Genomic DNA, 17016 nt, shown 5'->3' with positions numbered 1-17016 from the left:
AAGAGGAATGTTCTGGCTGATACTTTGTGACAAGGGCAAGCAGCTGTTACAGAATGGTTTCTACAGCATTTGATTGCAGAAAAACGTTTTATACTGTAGAGAAGGCCAATGGTAGATTTGATTGCAATTAAGCCAAACAAGTTCCCTACATTTCTCATAAGGCAGACCAGAGGGCATGGGCAGTGAACATATTCAGACTGAAGTAGAATTAACAGTATGCCTATGCCTTCACACCTTTTTGATAATTGATTAGGTTCTTCGCGGAATCAGGACTTCCACATCATAGCTTATCCTGATAGATCCCTTGCGGCCTCAGGGATTATGGGTCAACAATCTCTTTGACCTGTTGGTCAACAATCCCAGGGAAAATCCTCTTTGGAGATATCGATTGTGACAGCAGAGAGGGTCATATACATTGCCCTCTCAATTCCTCCATATTCATGCCAGGCTCATATCAAACTATCTCTCCAATAGGACCAGTTTTCAAACAAGGTTGCCAAGTGCATCGCTAGGACTTTAAGTTGACCTCTAAGGTTTACAATGTCATCTGGAGATTTTTCTGTAATTTTTGCTGTAGGAAATGCATTGATGTGATCTGCTTCCGTTTAATTGCAGTTACAGAATTTTGTCTTCAAAGAAAATGTATGTTTGCTCAATATCCACCAATATCAACCCTCTCTAGCTTTCAGAACTGATCAGGTACTTTTAAGCTACAGTCATTAAGACATCAAATGTATTTTAGTGAAAAACCCAGGTTCATCCATCCAGGAGGAATAGCAGTAACAAGATTTTAAGATGACCATCTTGATGGTCATATTGAATGCCTGATGGAACCAATTTTATTTAAAGCTATAATTAGTCTCTGAATTAAAATGTCAGTACAACCATCCATTCAGGAGAAGCATAAACAAAACTTTCAAAATGACTATGGCAGCCATAACACAATTTCATTTTCATTTTGCAGTAACTAGACAACATATATGTCTTTGTGAAACCTTATTTTCATGTCCAAGCTATAAAAAGATGTTCAAAATGGCTGCCAATTTTTAATTGGGACCAACTAGAGCCTGGGTTTACGTCTAAAGTTAGGCTGCAATCTTCTGAGTACTTTGGAAGAAGTAGTGATAACAAACTTGTGCTAACAAAAGGCCATTACATCAGATCTTCTGGTTATGACAAGTACTTTTTTATGCAATAACTTATGGAGCAAATTCCTTACCAAACTTTGTGGACAACATATTTGGGGTAAGGAAATAAAAACTAATGATTTTTAGGTCAAAAGGTTCAAGTCACAGCTATTTTTTTTAAAATGTGGGGAAAAAAGGTTTCCACTCTACAAGGTTACTCAACATACCTTGACCAAATATGGTGCAAGGCTTACACATGGGGCAAGAACGGCATCAATTGATTTTGGGGTAAAATGTCAAGTTTCATTGGCACAAAAAGGGCACATATTTTTGTAATATAACTTTAATTACAGACACATGATGGTACCCAACTTTCAAGATGCTTGCAGATATACCATGCCAAGGAAAAAAGGTTATAGATGCCGATTTAACAGCTCAATGTTCAAGGTCACAATCAAGTAAATAAAGAAAATTGGTTTAACATAACGTGTATTCAACTTTTCTTAACAAACTTAATAAAAAATTTGCTTTTTGGGTAAGGAAGATACCTACTGCTTGTTGGTTTACAAGGTCGGCATCACTTGTATTCAATTTTGTATCGAGTCAACCTACATATAAACTGTTTGAACACACAAAAGCATATAAAATTAACTTCTGTTTCACTTTCCACTATGGTGGACTTGGCAAAAGTATTTGTGTTGTGGAACCATTGATACATCAAAATATTCTCTGATATGAGTAATTGCTGGTAAAAAAAAGAAAGAACATGAAACAAATTCAGTATTAGGCAACTTTTATTTTCTTGGGGTAAATATAACAACATCACTCAATTTCCTACATGATCACAATAATACTAAATTATGAGCCATAATGTAATACAATAATGAGAAGAAGAAAAAAAAAAGACAGTGTGAAGAATATTATTTAAAGAATCTCAGGGAAAACCCACTTTTCTGTACTACGACAACTTACAGTTTATAACAGACAGTAATTTGTACACAATCCAGCGCTAATTCCTTTTTTTAAAACTTTTGTTGGGGCTTTTCATTCTGTATGTATGCTGTGGAGGCATGTGTTGTACAAACAAATCTCACTGTGCAAAGTTCCTGCCCCTTGTTCATTTTTTTACATCCAGGCACAGGTTGTAAACTAGGCACCCAATTGGTCAGTAACAAATCTGATTGTTTTGATCACAACCATACATGTCTAACCAGCCAGATTCAAATTTAATGCTGGAATTCAGGGTAAGATTTTCATAGCTGAGAAAAATGTTCATGAATATAGTCATTCACTTTCCAAATCTAGCTACTATATAGGTGGTAAATAGTATACAATCTTATACAGATGCACTCTAATAACAATTTTTGTTTGATGGTGATGGGGTAATCAAGTCCACAAGGGCATTATAATTTTACCCCATAATTTTATTTATAAAAAAATCTTTAAGGTCCCTGCTAGATCTCAGTGGATGAAGGAGATCAAGTTTCAGATCACTTAACTAAGTAGACAGCTTATAAAAGGAAGAAAACAAAAATTAAGATGTTAACATCTATACTGTGTCCAAAGTTTTGAAAAGGGCATATGTATCTTATCTATCTTTATAAATCAGAGCTATGAAGAAAATCCTTCTTTGAAAGATAAAAACAAGCAACATGGTGATAAGCTGAAATGTTTAGAGAACAATGTCAGTAAAGTTGATGAGATTATATAAGTAAATATAATTAGTTTGGCATATGAAGATTTTGTATGACCTAAAACTTTGATGCCCTATACCTTGGAAAATATGAAGCTTGTTTGAAGTCCATGCCGTAAAGAATACAAGTTTGATGCCCCATGCATGTGGGTACTAATTTAAATTGTCTGATTCTACTTAATTTACATGCCACATACTGCCATCTAGTGGTGATGAATAATGGATAAACCTTTGGGTAGAGTTCACAGATGTCTCGCTGCTCTTGCAGTCGGGAAACTTGATGAGGGAGGATTCATAACTACATCACTATCACTTGAAAGAAAGGTCACAGTGACTTTGTCTCACACCAAGTTTCGAGGTCAAGTTCGTTTTTTGGTACTCCAGTCCAGCTTTGTGTAGGATACATTCCCCACACCTCTTCAAATAGATCACTTGAAATTTTAAACTTCATCTTTACTTTTGTGTCACACTAAATTCTATGACATCTATTTATATAATGCATTTGGTGGTTAAGTCCCATTTCAAAATCTGTTACATTAAAATCTTGGTTTATCTGTAGGAAATTTTGGTACAACTGGAATCTCACAGCACTCTGTATGACATAGTAAGATGATTGTGTTAGGATGTGATAAATAATCTTGTATCTGAGGGTGTTACATTTTACTGGATACAATTTTTTTTTAAAGAACTTGGATGCTAACTTTATCTAAGTCTCTTTTTTATTTAAAAATCCAACTGCAACATATTCCTTGTTATACATGAAGATGAAGTGCCATTTATATCTGAGCTTGTTACCACTCTGGTAGCCTCATTTCTAACCAGATTTGTTGCTGATTTAACATACATTTTTGTATCATCAAGATCTCAAATGAGTTACATTACTGCTTATAACATTTGTGGAGTGTCAACAGATTCAATTCTAGTAATTTTATATGCATGGTGCAGTGCAAGCAATTACTTCTCAGTTATAAGTCGAGAAAAGCAAGGGAAATAAACCATGAAAATGTAAAATGTTTGTAGAAAAAAAATTAAAACATTAATTTTAGAATACAGGATGCCTACATTTTAAAAGAATAAGTAATTAAACAAACAATGCAGGGATAATAATGAATAACTTGCAGGTTATACTTGAGACAAAAAACAGTAAAAGAAAAAGTTAATAATTTCATTATTTATTTCAATGACTAGTTGGTAAAGTACCAATTAACTATTAAAATCTTGAGAATGAAGGAATTAAGGAAAATATGTGCTGGAATTTACTAACAATGCAATACAGTCTTAAATCTGAACACCTAAGCATATATAATGCACACCAATAAATGCAGAATCAGAATTTGTTAAATATTTAATTATGTGCAAGAAAAACATTTTGCTTTAAGAAGAATATATTTCTTACATAAAACCATGTAAAAGTTTATAAATGTTTTTGCAGAGACTTGTTTCTAAAAACTGACCACATTTACCAGTTGCTGGTATTGTCATATTAAAGTGCCTGAAACATATCTTTTATATTTTATCCCTGGTGTTGTGAATTATTGTAAGAAATTTCATATATGCTTTACCTTTTTAAGTGTACATTTTGTATCTGCAGATTTTAATATTTAAAAAATAATAATCCAATAAGCTCTATCCTGAAACACTTCAAAATTTAATTACCAAGAGCAAAGAAACCCATGACCATAAAAAAACCCAAAAATCAAAAATCATGAGAAATGTGATAGTCAATCAAATGTTGTGAATAAAATCAGCAAACTTATGGTAAAAAGCCATTGCAACGCCATTGGGTGGGAATCTCATTGGCATCCAACTTAGGCCTATAAGGCAAAGCCAGTGGGGATAAGGACTGACTGCATAAATTAATTCCCACTGTAAAGCCAATTAAGTTTATATACTTTTTGAGTGGGTATCATATAACCCTGGGCCTAGTCCTCAGACAGCCATACAACAATGACGTCAATGTCTTGTTCTATTCATGCTGAGACAGTGATACTATATAGTCTATGAAAGAAGATAAACGAAACTAACATTTATAGACAACAACTGTGTGCTCCAGGTTTTCTTTTCCTCTTCAATTGCAATGCACAAGTGAATTTGCCGTAATATGCTCCAGCATTTTAAAAACAAGTGATCAGTCTCAATATTACAATGAGCAAATCATCTCAAATCCTTTCGGCATTATGTCTGATGTGAAAAAAAAATAAAAATGTGTACCCAATTAAATATATGAATATTACTGTGTGTGTGTGTGTGTGTGTATATATATATATATAACATGAACACTGTGATAAATGTACACAACATAAGTATGGAGCCATTACCAATAAAATGACATCACATAAGTAAAAGAATGAAGATAATTTTTCACAAGTCTTCATTCAATCAACTGGTAATCAATGACTTGAGCAACAACAGCAGCAAACAACATATTACAGTCCTGATACAATTTAAAAAGAAATTTAATTCAGAAAAAATGGTTGGAGTTTTACTTGTAACTTATATTTAATCAGACTGGAAGCATGATCATTCTAAATTCTTGTAATATATTTTTGGCTTCAAACAAGATTCAATTTTACAACATATAATTGTTCTGTCTCTAAACAAATAAACTAAACACATCTACGCATCAATATGGTATATAAATAACAGAAAAATGTTAAAAGATTGTAAAATTATTATCAATTCATATACCGACTATTTCACGTTGTTATATCCAATAAATTTATCTTTCCAAAGAAAAAGTGTTTCTCAATAAAATCCAGATTAAAAGGTATTTTATTTACACACTATTTTAGTATAAATCTGAAAACAAACTAGCCCAAGGCCACAAATGATTTGTACATTTTGTTCCATTCCAGTGATAAAATCGTAAAAAAGCACCTAACATACATACTCACTCATAATTCAGGTCCAACTGTAAAGACCCAGATCTGCCATATCATAATGTGCTGGCAGTTCTTGGTCTATGCAGTTTATAACAAACAACAGAGACCCTGATCTGTTGGTGCAATGGCAGGTCACAGTCTATACTGTTTGCAGTTGGACTTGATATAGTGCTGTGAATTACATGACTAAAGCAAAAACTTCAGAGCGCGCGTCATACTAGTGCCTGAAGAATGAAAAACAAAAATTGTGATAAACCTCAGGCACTTGAGATGTGCAGAAGATAAATAAACATGTCAAATTCATGACTGTATGGGTGTCTCAAAATGAAAAAGCAAGTTTTAAAAAAAATGCGGACCAACAACCTCTAGAACAAAAACAACAACGCCATTTGAAAGACATTCATGTTTCACCTATCAAAGGTGACACACACATGAAACTATCTCATGTTCAGGTAGCTGTAACAAATGCCATTGTTACAGTGGAATGGGGAAGATCGGATATAACACAGAAGGATTGTGAAATGAAGCCATGAGACATTTTCTCTCTCTCTCTGTCGGATAAGCAAGTCTCCTCATCAGTTTAGAAGATCCTGTCAATCTATAACTTGGAAAACTGTGCCATATATTGAGAAAGGCAGTGGTACAGGATCAATTATAAAATGACTTCAACATCTCCACAAATAGTGGTGCTCTGTCACAATATGCAGCACTGGAAGAGAAATTGCATTCCTTGAAGAAAAGTACATGCTAAAAACATGAAAATATACAGTTATAAATTTGTTATGATCACAATATATTGTTTAAAAGACTATGAAGAGAAGTTGCATTTCTAATTAATATCTAGCCAAAAGCTAAATCATCTGGTGTGCATTGTATATCAACAATTGCTTGTAGTGCTCTATAGGTTATCAGTATATTTGTACACTGATGAAACGTCCTAAGTAGGTTTGTATTTTAAGGATTCTGAATAAATTTAATAACCAGCAAAATATGCACATATTATTAAGGTAATGTGGGTTCCAACTATCTAAAAATTGTTGACATTCTAGAAACTTAATTTATGAACAGTTTTTGATGAAACCTGTTTAATGAATTTTTAGTCGTATTTCCTAATAGAGTCACGCAAATAAATCCTTCCCTTGCGAGGTGTCATAATGGACAGAAGAACAAAGGCTCCCTCACATAACTGAAGATTGTCACACTATGGAAGCTTACCATGCTTGAGGTATGTTTTGAAACACACTGAACATATAATGTCTTTATATTATGATATTTAGTTACCTTGATGCAGTATCAACGTATCTCTTTCACATTTGTATGATTAACATGCTTAATTATTGTAAATTCAGCTGCATTTTGACTCGAAATGTCATTTCAGTACCACTCTCCAGTGTTGAGGTACTGAAATTATGTCACGAGGCAGGATGCATTACGCATTTTGATTGACTTGAGTTTCCATTAGGTACCATATTTGTTTATAAAGATGTCTGCATTGCCAGATGAAAGATTGCTTTCAGACAGTAAAACGCCGACTTAAGCGGTTGTAGTTAAAGTGAAAAACACTAAAACCATGGCTACAGCAATGCTTCAGATATTATGAAGTTGGAGTAAACAACCCATAGCAATATTAGTACAACTATAATTTATCCCAGTGTCTAGCAGACCAAAGAACGCTTGATGTGGGATTATATCAAGAAGATTTACAAGTTCAATAACAATGGATATATGTTGTTGTTGTTCTAGGGTTTAACGCCATTTTTCAGCACAAGATAGGCTATACATGGCGGCCAGTATAACTGGTGGAGGAAGAACCCTGGAAAACCCAGGGAAGAACTACTGACCCACAAGAAGCTACTGGCAGGCTTTCCCACATACCCACGCTAGCCGAAATGGATATATGTGCATACTGAGATCTCTGAGCTGACTTGCTCATCTTGTTTCCATTGGCTTCCTGTACAATTTGGCAAACGGGTATAACTATTTCAGAGAATTTTCATAGAAAGTTACATTTTATGTAGTGTAACCACTGACTAACAATTTGGTATTAATAAAACAATAACAAAACTATAAGTAATTTTATCCTTACATCTGACTTTTTATTCCTGTCCTCCACTCTTTCTCTCGGTCGTCTCGGGCTTTGTTCATGACCCTGGCCTTGAACAGCAACCTGTTGTGGATATTGATTGCGTGGGTAGTTTTGTTGCTGTGGCTGTTGTTGTTGCTGCTGGTTACCTCTGGCAGCAGCAGCCATTCTATTTTCTTCTTCTTGCAGTCTCCTTGCTAGCTCTGCACTGAAAAAAGGAGTTAGGCACTGAAGATGGACCTATTTTTATTGTTATCTCTCCAATCTAGATGAATTTTTAAAATTCAAATCGACCATAACAAGTCATAACAAAGCAACAAGTGACATATGAAGACTACCTTTTAAAACTATTTTTACATTTCAAATAATATGGGAGAGAAGATCATTAAAAATTTGCCAAAAGTTCATACCATTTTGCCTATAAAACCAAGCCAACTGTGAATTACTATCAGTCTTGGTGACCCATCCCACATTATAAGTATGATAAATACAATGTTTTCAAAGAATCTCCCATATCTAATGCTTATTAAATACCATATATATATATATATATATATACTCAATTACAACTTGAAAACTTTTTTATACATAGAATTTGATTGATGCAGAATTGGGATCACTTTATAAGTGTGACAAATCTCTTTTATAAATCAAGGGGTAGTATTGGAAACTCTTGATGTTTGTGGACCACTCTGGTGAGCGTCTGCCTCAGATGAGGGAGGTTGTGGGTTGGAACCCAGTCTGAAACATACCAAAGACTTATAAAAATGGAACAAACAGATGCCTCACTAGGCATTCAGCATTAAGAGGTTAGTGTTAGGACTGGTCGGCCTGGTGTCAGGATAATGTGACTGGGTGGGACATAATGCTATATTTCTGCAGCATGATGCCCCAGTGCATCACAATAAACTGCCACACTGCAGACATCATAGCGATATGACTGAAAAATTGTTAAAGCTACATTAAAAATCCAAATCACACACACACTAAATGTTTGCAGTATATAAAGTATTTTTAGGTTCTCATGCCACTATTCCATTTCAAAAATGCATATATGATATGCACTGTGTTTATCTGTTTTATGATGGCATTCATTACAAGTTACTTGTATCTACAGTTATTCGGATTTTAATTTGAAAATATAACTGGTAAATTTAATACTACCCACTATAAGGTGAAATGTCTGCTGATATTGTTTACCATGGGTATTTACTAATAAGTATACTGCTTCCATTTTTGTGCAAATGGGAACACCCTGTATCTTCACTAGTTATTGTTTTGCTGTATAATTACTGTTTGTGCTTGGTGCAGTAAAAAAGTTTGATTTGATTCATATTTTCCTTTCCATAAGCAAGACAAAATTTTCCAATTGCTGTTTTCCAGATTATCTGCCAGTGTATGTGGGCCAATAAGCTCTTGGCTTGTAAAGGCAGCACACACTTTGTTTTCAAGTTGACAACGCTTTGGTCAAGCCACAGATTTGATACTTGTTCAGTGCCAAGTAGAGTCCTACAACTTCCTGCATGCATTTGACCTTAATTCCTTAGCTTGTAATGGCAGCATCCTTTCTTTCCACGTGACAACCCTTTGACTGAAATGAGAATTTGATCATTGCTCAGAGCCGAGTAACAGATCATGGTTATTTGAACTCCCCTGTGATCTTGCTGCACAACAGATGAGTTCCGATATAGCCTTGAATGTATTTCATAGACTGTATAATCAAAGTGCTGTTTCCAAAGCCCAAGCTCAGTCTCTGCATAAGCACCCACATATGATAGTGAAGACAAGGAATCAGAGCTGAATGATATTTACAATGACCAGACAATAATGGAGGATTTCCAAATCTGATTTAGCCATGCAAACAATGAGGATGAATTCTTGGGCTTTGTACCAGACGACATTAGACAGTGACATTTACAGGATTACTGTGAATCACAAAAGTGTGGACTTGACTTTTATTTCTTATTTATAAGACATGTAAAATAACATAATACAGGATATTGTGAATTGGATCACTCTGGGCTGCTATTTTTATACCAGTAAGTGACATATTCGTGGACTTATCAAATCAATGGATATACGTCAAGCATTATGGATTTCAATGGGTTTTATTACAAGAAGCTTGACAAAATTTTTTGTCAATTTGTTTGTGATATATTCCACTCAATAATATAATTGTATTTTACAACAGATTTGTCTTTATATTTTCTGATCTATCTTTCTATCCATCCAGTTTGGCTTGTTTATTTTTCCAAAGTGCAACTGATGAAAAGTCTTGCACAGTACACCTCAACTTACTGGAGTGTAAAAAAAAAATTAGCTTTCTGTAGCCATATAAAGGTTGGAGTTTACTTATAGTTGAGTTGACTTATTATCAGGTATATATGGTATCTTAACAGACCTATTTACCCAGGTAAAAGTCTATCAGTGTTGCTGACCCATTATTTTGACAGTTCCCCTAGATATTTCATCAGGAAATTCAAGCACTTTTCAAAGACAAAAAATTAATTTTCAAGAACATTAATTTACAGCATATAAATTTGGGAAAAATATCTTGATCTGTAAAGTCAAAAAAATTTCTGGATTCAATATTTCATTCTCAATAAATGACTCTGAAATATTTTTGTTAAACTAAACCTAGATGAAGACACTGTAGCTCAGGCAGAGGTGCACTCATTTCATCTACACCAGCTATCTCATTTGTCTAACTTGTTGAGTTTTCATGTTTAAGCAGAAAATATTCTAAATAATTTCTGCTGTCCATATTTTATTCTTTTTATCCTTTTCAGTCTTGTCTCGAGATTTCAAATCCATTTTACTCATTAGTTTGGCTAAGGTTATTTTTGCTCCAAGTTCATAATTGTACTGATAGTGGGGACACCAGACCTGAGGTTAATTTGATGGTATTTCTTCAATGATTTTAAGTAATTGGGTCAGAAATATACCATTTTCATTTTAAAAGTAGTGATGTGATACATTAAACAAATTTCATTTGAGTCTAATTAAAACATTCACACATGGTGCACATATTGACTTGATAGGAAATAAAAAGAGGCATGCCCACCTTTTTTAAGCAAATCTAAGAAAGAAAAAAATGCATTAGAGAAAAATAAGACTCCAGTGAATATCATTGATCAGCTGGGGTGCTAGAATAATTTAAAAGGTGAACATGGGCTGATGACAATCTGATATAGTGTGGTGTTGGCTTCTGATGTTTAAAATGGTGACAACTTAAAATCTTGTGTTCCAGCTTTCAACTGAAATTGATTGACCCATGGATGCTGCCAGTCAACATCGGATTAATTTGTATATGTGTGAAAAATGGCAGAGTTTCTCCATTCATGGGAGAAATTACACAGCTCATAATGTGATGACACATTGATATTATCTGATTTTAATGGAACCCAAACATTTCTAGGACCAACATCTTTCAAGATTCAGTATTATTCTGATGATTTGGAATATATGACCTTTTTGCATGTAATAGAGGCACTGGAGCTTTAAGTCTGTCAAAAGCTTTTTAAAGAAATTTAAGAGCAATTTTCTATGGAAAGTGGAGTCAAAATCTGTAAAGTTCTGCTTGCAAATGGGGAAAATCAAACCTGACTCAGACAGTTTTAATGGAAAGCCTGATGCCTAATCGAAGCATAATCTATGAAGTCTTTCAAAAGTAAATTAGAAGAATTGAAATGGAAAGTCTATGTTCAAGGTCAAACAGAGACCACAGCTCCATAAAATTCTACCAGAAAATAAAAATGGTGAAAACTGAACATCAACAAAATGAAAATTTAAAACAAAAAGTCAAACAGGGTAACAACTCTGCCAGATTATCCAGGAAAAGGGTCCAAAACTGAAACCTGACCTAGGTCTTCTTAATGTAAAGTTTCATACAATTTTTTTTTCAATCCATCACATTCTTCAAACACTACTGTGTTCAACAAAATTGGAGGAAAAAGTTCTAAATCAAACAGGGACCAGGACTCCATAAAATTGGTGAAATCAAACTTGACCGGGGCTTTCTTAATTTAAAGCCTCATGCCAAATTTGAAGTCCTTCAAAGGTCAATGAGTGGAAATGACATTTTTGACAGACGTGATGTGATAGGATATGATTGGATGGGATGGCAGACATGATAACACTATGTGTCCCTTTCACATACGTGATGGGACATAAGAGATGGACAGAAATGATAACACTATGTGTCCCTTTCAGTGCAGGAAGTGGAGATTGGTAGACATACTAAAACTATTTGTCCCTTTTCATGGATGTGATGGGACAAGAGGGATAGGCAGACATGACAACACACTGAGCCACTTTCATAGATGTGATGGGCCACGACAGGACAGGGCCTTTCATAAATGTGATGGACCATGACAGGACTGGGCATAAGGGACAGGCAGACATGATAACACTATGTGACCCTTTCAAGGATGGGATGGGATCGGACAAAACCGGACATGAGGGGATGGACAAACAGGATGACACTAAGTGCCTCTTTTAAGGATGTCAAAGATGGGACAGGACATGAAGGGATGTACATAACAGTATGTGATCCTTTCAAAGATGGGATAGGATGGGACAGAACATGATGGGATAGACAGACATGACAGCACTATGTGCCCCCTTTCCTTGATGTAGTTGGAGCATACAAGTTGATACACAATTTAATGCTTAAATTATGATTGTTGATAATGATCCATTTGGAAAAAGTTTTTTCTAAAAAATAAATTTTGGGTGATTGGCACAACCTCTACACAACTGAAATTGTACGCTGGCTGACTCTGGCTATTGTAAGAGAATACAAATTTAACATTATAACTAGAACTGAAGGGTGTATTTACTCAGAAAGTTGCATCTGTTCTTGTTGCTGTTTACGTTGTTCCCAGGTTAACTGCTGATCAATGAACTGCTGTTCTTCTTGCAAAGACAAGGCCACTAGAAAACTGCAGAGAAGATGAAGAAAGTTATATTTTTTACACTGCAACTAAAGTTGTAGCTTTTTAATAGGCAAGTAAGTCATTCATTTTCACATGGTGGCATAGTTCTAATAGAAAATCAATTCACGATTACTCACCATATAAGGGTTTCTTTTACATGATGATAATAAAGAACGTAAGGAACAAGAGGCCCACGTGTTTCTAAGATTGCTCACCTGCTGATATTTAACAAAGCTAAATGTATGGGCAGCTGGCAAAGAAAAAATTAATATAATATAATTTTCAACTCTTTTTTAAGTACAAGAGACATGGGTCTTAGATTTCTCAGATGGCAGACATTTGCCAAAAAACCACATCCATGAGCAGCTAGCCCCAAAATTTTGATTAACCCTTTACCTCATAGAGTGCATGGCTATTTAACCCTTCGATATATATGTACCAAAGTTACAATGTGCAGCGCAATATAAATAGAACATCTGTAACTTATCTGACTCCATAAACATAGGCCTGTTAACTGTTAAGCTGTGTAGTATATGTTGCGTTTAACATCAACTTTAATCATTTTACATTTTTGGTACACATCTATTATGTATAGAAAGATTTAAGGGTAAAATCTGATCATTAGTGAGCTGTATAATTATTTTTCATGGAAGAATTTTTTATGTGCTTTAAAATCTTGAGAGAACTCGATCACCCTCGAGTCAGTGAAGTCCCATGACCAACCATTGTTGTAATTTCTCGTACTTGAAATTTACAAGTTCTTTGTCTGCGTCTACATCACTAAATCATCTGAATTTGATAATTTATAAAAACTAATTGTTGATGACATCAATATCAGAGCCTTTACTTAAGTTACTGAAGCTTTTATAGTTAAAATTCTAATCGTGAAATCTCAATAACAAAATCTGCTACCTCCATTTGGAGAGTGGAGAACATGACCCAATTCCTTTAAATAGCAGATTATGACCAGATCTTAAACAGTGACCACATGATCTGACATAATGGTCATTCACATCAATGTAGTATCTAATAAGGGGTTTTCCCCAAAGGTGGCGCTGTGAAATCCCCCTCAAAATGGCTGACGTTTACAGCAGGCATCGAAAGGTGCTTCCAAGAAAATGGTGTAGAGGCATCAAAATGCGCTTCCATGTGAATCGGGTAGAGGCGTCCAAAGGCACTTCCATGAGAATGGAGTAAAGGTGTCCAGAGGCACTTGCATGAGGTAAAGGGTTAACATAATGCTTTCTGACAAAGATTTTTAAATTTCATATCAGATGTCAGTTCAGTACTTCTAATTATCATTCATCACTAAGCCATTGTTTACAATCTAATGACATGATTAACAGCTTAATGCTTATCACTCAGTCTTGCATCATAAGACTGTGTTCTGCTCTGTTCACCAAATACCCCATTCAATTTGTTATACAAAAGAAACACAGATGCAAAACAGGGAGTAAAAATACCCAATTCATTAAATTCTTATCAAGAACTCTTCTGATGAATAAAAAAACTTTGGAATAATCTATTGCTTTATCCATGCATCCTTTACATCTTAAACTGAGCCTTGAATTCATTCAACTTTCAAGTCTGTGCCCCATAAAACATTTTAAACTTTGAAGGTAAATATTTCAAAAACTGCCAGTAACTGTACGAAGTTTGATAAAAACAATCTTCTGAGAAGTTTATATACAATCCTAACCTGAATTAACCGTAACAATTTTCATGAAATTAATAGGTATGAAAATATGATTTTTGTAAACTGAATGCAAGTTTTATGTGGAAAAGCTTGTAAATTCAATGTTGAAATGTAAAGCTCTGCAGTTACTCTGGATCCAGATGTTCATCTGTATCATCATCCTTTACATTATTGGGAGGGATGGATTCCATGATGGGTTCATGTTTGGTATATGTCCTGAACTCATGGTCCACAAAATGACAATCTCCCTCCACACTGGACAATGTCTCCCATACTACACTGCTCTCTGTTATATAACCCTGGTCTGTCACCAAGAGAAACAGTTCATTCTGAAAGAGTCAAATTAACAAGGTTCTCAGAATGGTCAATGACTACTCAAGTGGTCTATGAAAGTCTGAGAACTAGAAATACATTATATTCGTATGTCCCTAACCTTTCTAAAGTTTTTTTTACCTTCCCATCTTCTCATTCCATCAATCTAAATTCTCTAGCTTTGCTCGATAGATTTGATGAAAAAAGGCCAATAACTGCATGTTGAGCTACAAAATCTGAATCAAAACTGACAAAAAAACAGTGTTGTTGATGATTCTGCCATTAGAAAAGTAACCATTATTTCTTACTTTTCCACAGGTCATGCTAAAATTCTGATGTCAGCATTTTGCTGACCACCTTCTGTCCTGATGCTAAAATATTGATCACTGAACCCAAAATTAGAATTAGTTTTATAAATGGAAAATGAGAACTTGTTTTTTTCATCCTTGTCAATCAAAAGTTTTGAATTACATCAAAGTGGAATTTTAAGCATGTTCTAGAATACTGCTCCAGAAAACTTTGAACATTTACACAATGCATGAGAATAGTGAAGCTGTCAAACAGAAATTATAAAAGCATACTGGTATATGCTATCTACATCAGTTTTGTTTTTAAATTTTTCTTTTATGAAAGGCTCTAATGTTATTGCATATCTGCTCAAATATATATATTTGGAATGAACACTAATTCAGAAACAGGTAGCTTATGACACATCAGCACAATAGTGGCTATAAGGTAACATTCTACAAATATAAACATGAAGAAATCACACACAATCTTTACAGATAAACCCTTCCATAAATGAAGTCTTCAAAAACAACAATATAAAGTATAAAAGTTAAAGATGCTAACATTCTGTAAAAGATATAAAAAGTAAAAGATAATGGTAAAAAAAATTCTGAAATCCTTAAAGCATCTAGTAAGAAATATGAGTTAGTATGATGCTTTTTTGTAAAATTTCTTAATATATGAAAACAATCATCCCTCAAAGTGACTGTCATTCTACTGAGTGAAAAAATTTCAGGAATTCAAGATAAGACGATTTCTTTCTTTCATCTATAGAGTGTTGAAATCATCTCTGATATTCTTCACCAATAACAAGATTTTCACATTAGCTGTGGCAGTAAAAATATTGGATGTCATCTTGGCATTATTTTAATTTCAACAAAGTGGACATCGTCTTTTGGTGAATACCTCATGTCATAATGATCATTCATTCAGGAAGAGTGGTGACAACAAGATTTTTAAGAAAATCATCATGGCAGCCATATTGGATTTATGAATGGCACCATTTACATTTAGGACCAACTAGATATCATAAATCTACTGCTGAAAACACCATGTTGATATATCATTATATTCAAAGGAGTAGAGATAACAATAATATCAAGATATAATGTTTCATTCTGGAGTGTAAATATGATTTTCAAGACGGCTCCCACATCCAATTTGCACCATTTTCATTAACACCAATTGGACATCATAAACCCTGTGTTAATAGGACTTTCTGTTCAAGTTAAGTTGTGATGACAAAATTTTAATATGGCTGCCATGGTGGCTATATTGGATGTCAGATTGGTATCCTTTTTGTTAAGGACCGGCTAGACATCACAAGAATTCCGTTTTTAGTGAAAACTGCATGTTGATATGATCATCCAGTCAGAAGAAGAACTGATAAGAAGGTTTTCAGGATGACTGCTATGGTTGCCATGATTGATGTCAGATCAGTATCTTTTTCAATTAGGACCAACTAGACATCATGATAAATATTTTAGTGAAAACCCCATGTTGATATGATCATCTATTCAGGAAGAGCAGCAATAACAAGATTTTAAGATGACCACTATGACAGCCAGATTGGTACAGTTTTCATATAGGACCAACTAGACATAATAAGACGTCTTCTAGTGAAAACCCCATGTTGATATGAGCATGTATTCAATAGGAGAAGCAATAACAAGATTTTAAGATGACCACTCAGGGCTGAGCACATTTTTTTAAAACCACTAGTCCAAGACAAGTGGTTTCAGAAAATTCACTAGTCAAACCTTTCTCTTCACTAGTCCCACCTTACTATTCACTGGTCCCAAAACGGTAATTACTTGCCAAGATTTGATGAGACGTATGTACTTAATCCATAGAAGAAAAAAAACCAAAATAATATACCACATAATTATTTCTTAAAAGAATTTAATTTTTCAAAAACACTGGTTGTTATACATTTGGCTTCTTCAGGTTCATGTATATATGTTTTAGCTGATGGATTTGAAAATATGTCCATATATA

At 34.3% G+C, this 17016-nt stretch overlaps 1 protein-coding gene across 4 annotated transcripts in view; it reads right to left on the bottom strand.

Annotated features, from left to right (window-relative positions):
* Window positions 1-1903: 1903 nt before the first annotated feature.
* LOC149785021 (ubiquitin carboxyl-terminal hydrolase MINDY-2-like) overlaps window positions 1904-17016 on the bottom strand; it is a 73029-nt gene continuing 57916 nt past the window's right edge. For all 4 annotated transcript variants that reach the window (XM_089978722.1, XM_089978720.1, XM_089978721.1 and 1 more), the window contains exons 6-9: window positions 14548-14747; window positions 12627-12728; window positions 7789-7993; window positions 1904-6411 (exon numbers count right to left, since the gene is read on the bottom strand). In XM_089978722.1, coding sequence (XP_089834848.1) covers window positions 6397-6411; window positions 7789-7993; window positions 12627-12728; window positions 14548-14747 — 522 coding nt within the window. In that variant the 3' untranslated portion in view covers window positions 1904-6396. The remainder of the gene's footprint in view (window positions 6412-7788; window positions 7994-12626; window positions 12729-14547; window positions 14748-17016) is intronic.

The sequence above is a fragment of the Sinohyriopsis cumingii genome, chromosome 13, assembly GCF_028554795.1.
Source record: "Sinohyriopsis cumingii isolate HCF-2022 chromosome 13, ASM2855479v2, whole genome shotgun sequence".
In the NCBI taxonomy this organism is placed as follows: Eukaryota; Metazoa; Mollusca; class Bivalvia; order Unionida; family Unionidae; genus Sinohyriopsis; species Sinohyriopsis cumingii.
The sequence above is the reverse complement of the archived record's forward strand: the minus strand, read 5'-3'. Positions and strand labels throughout refer to the sequence as shown.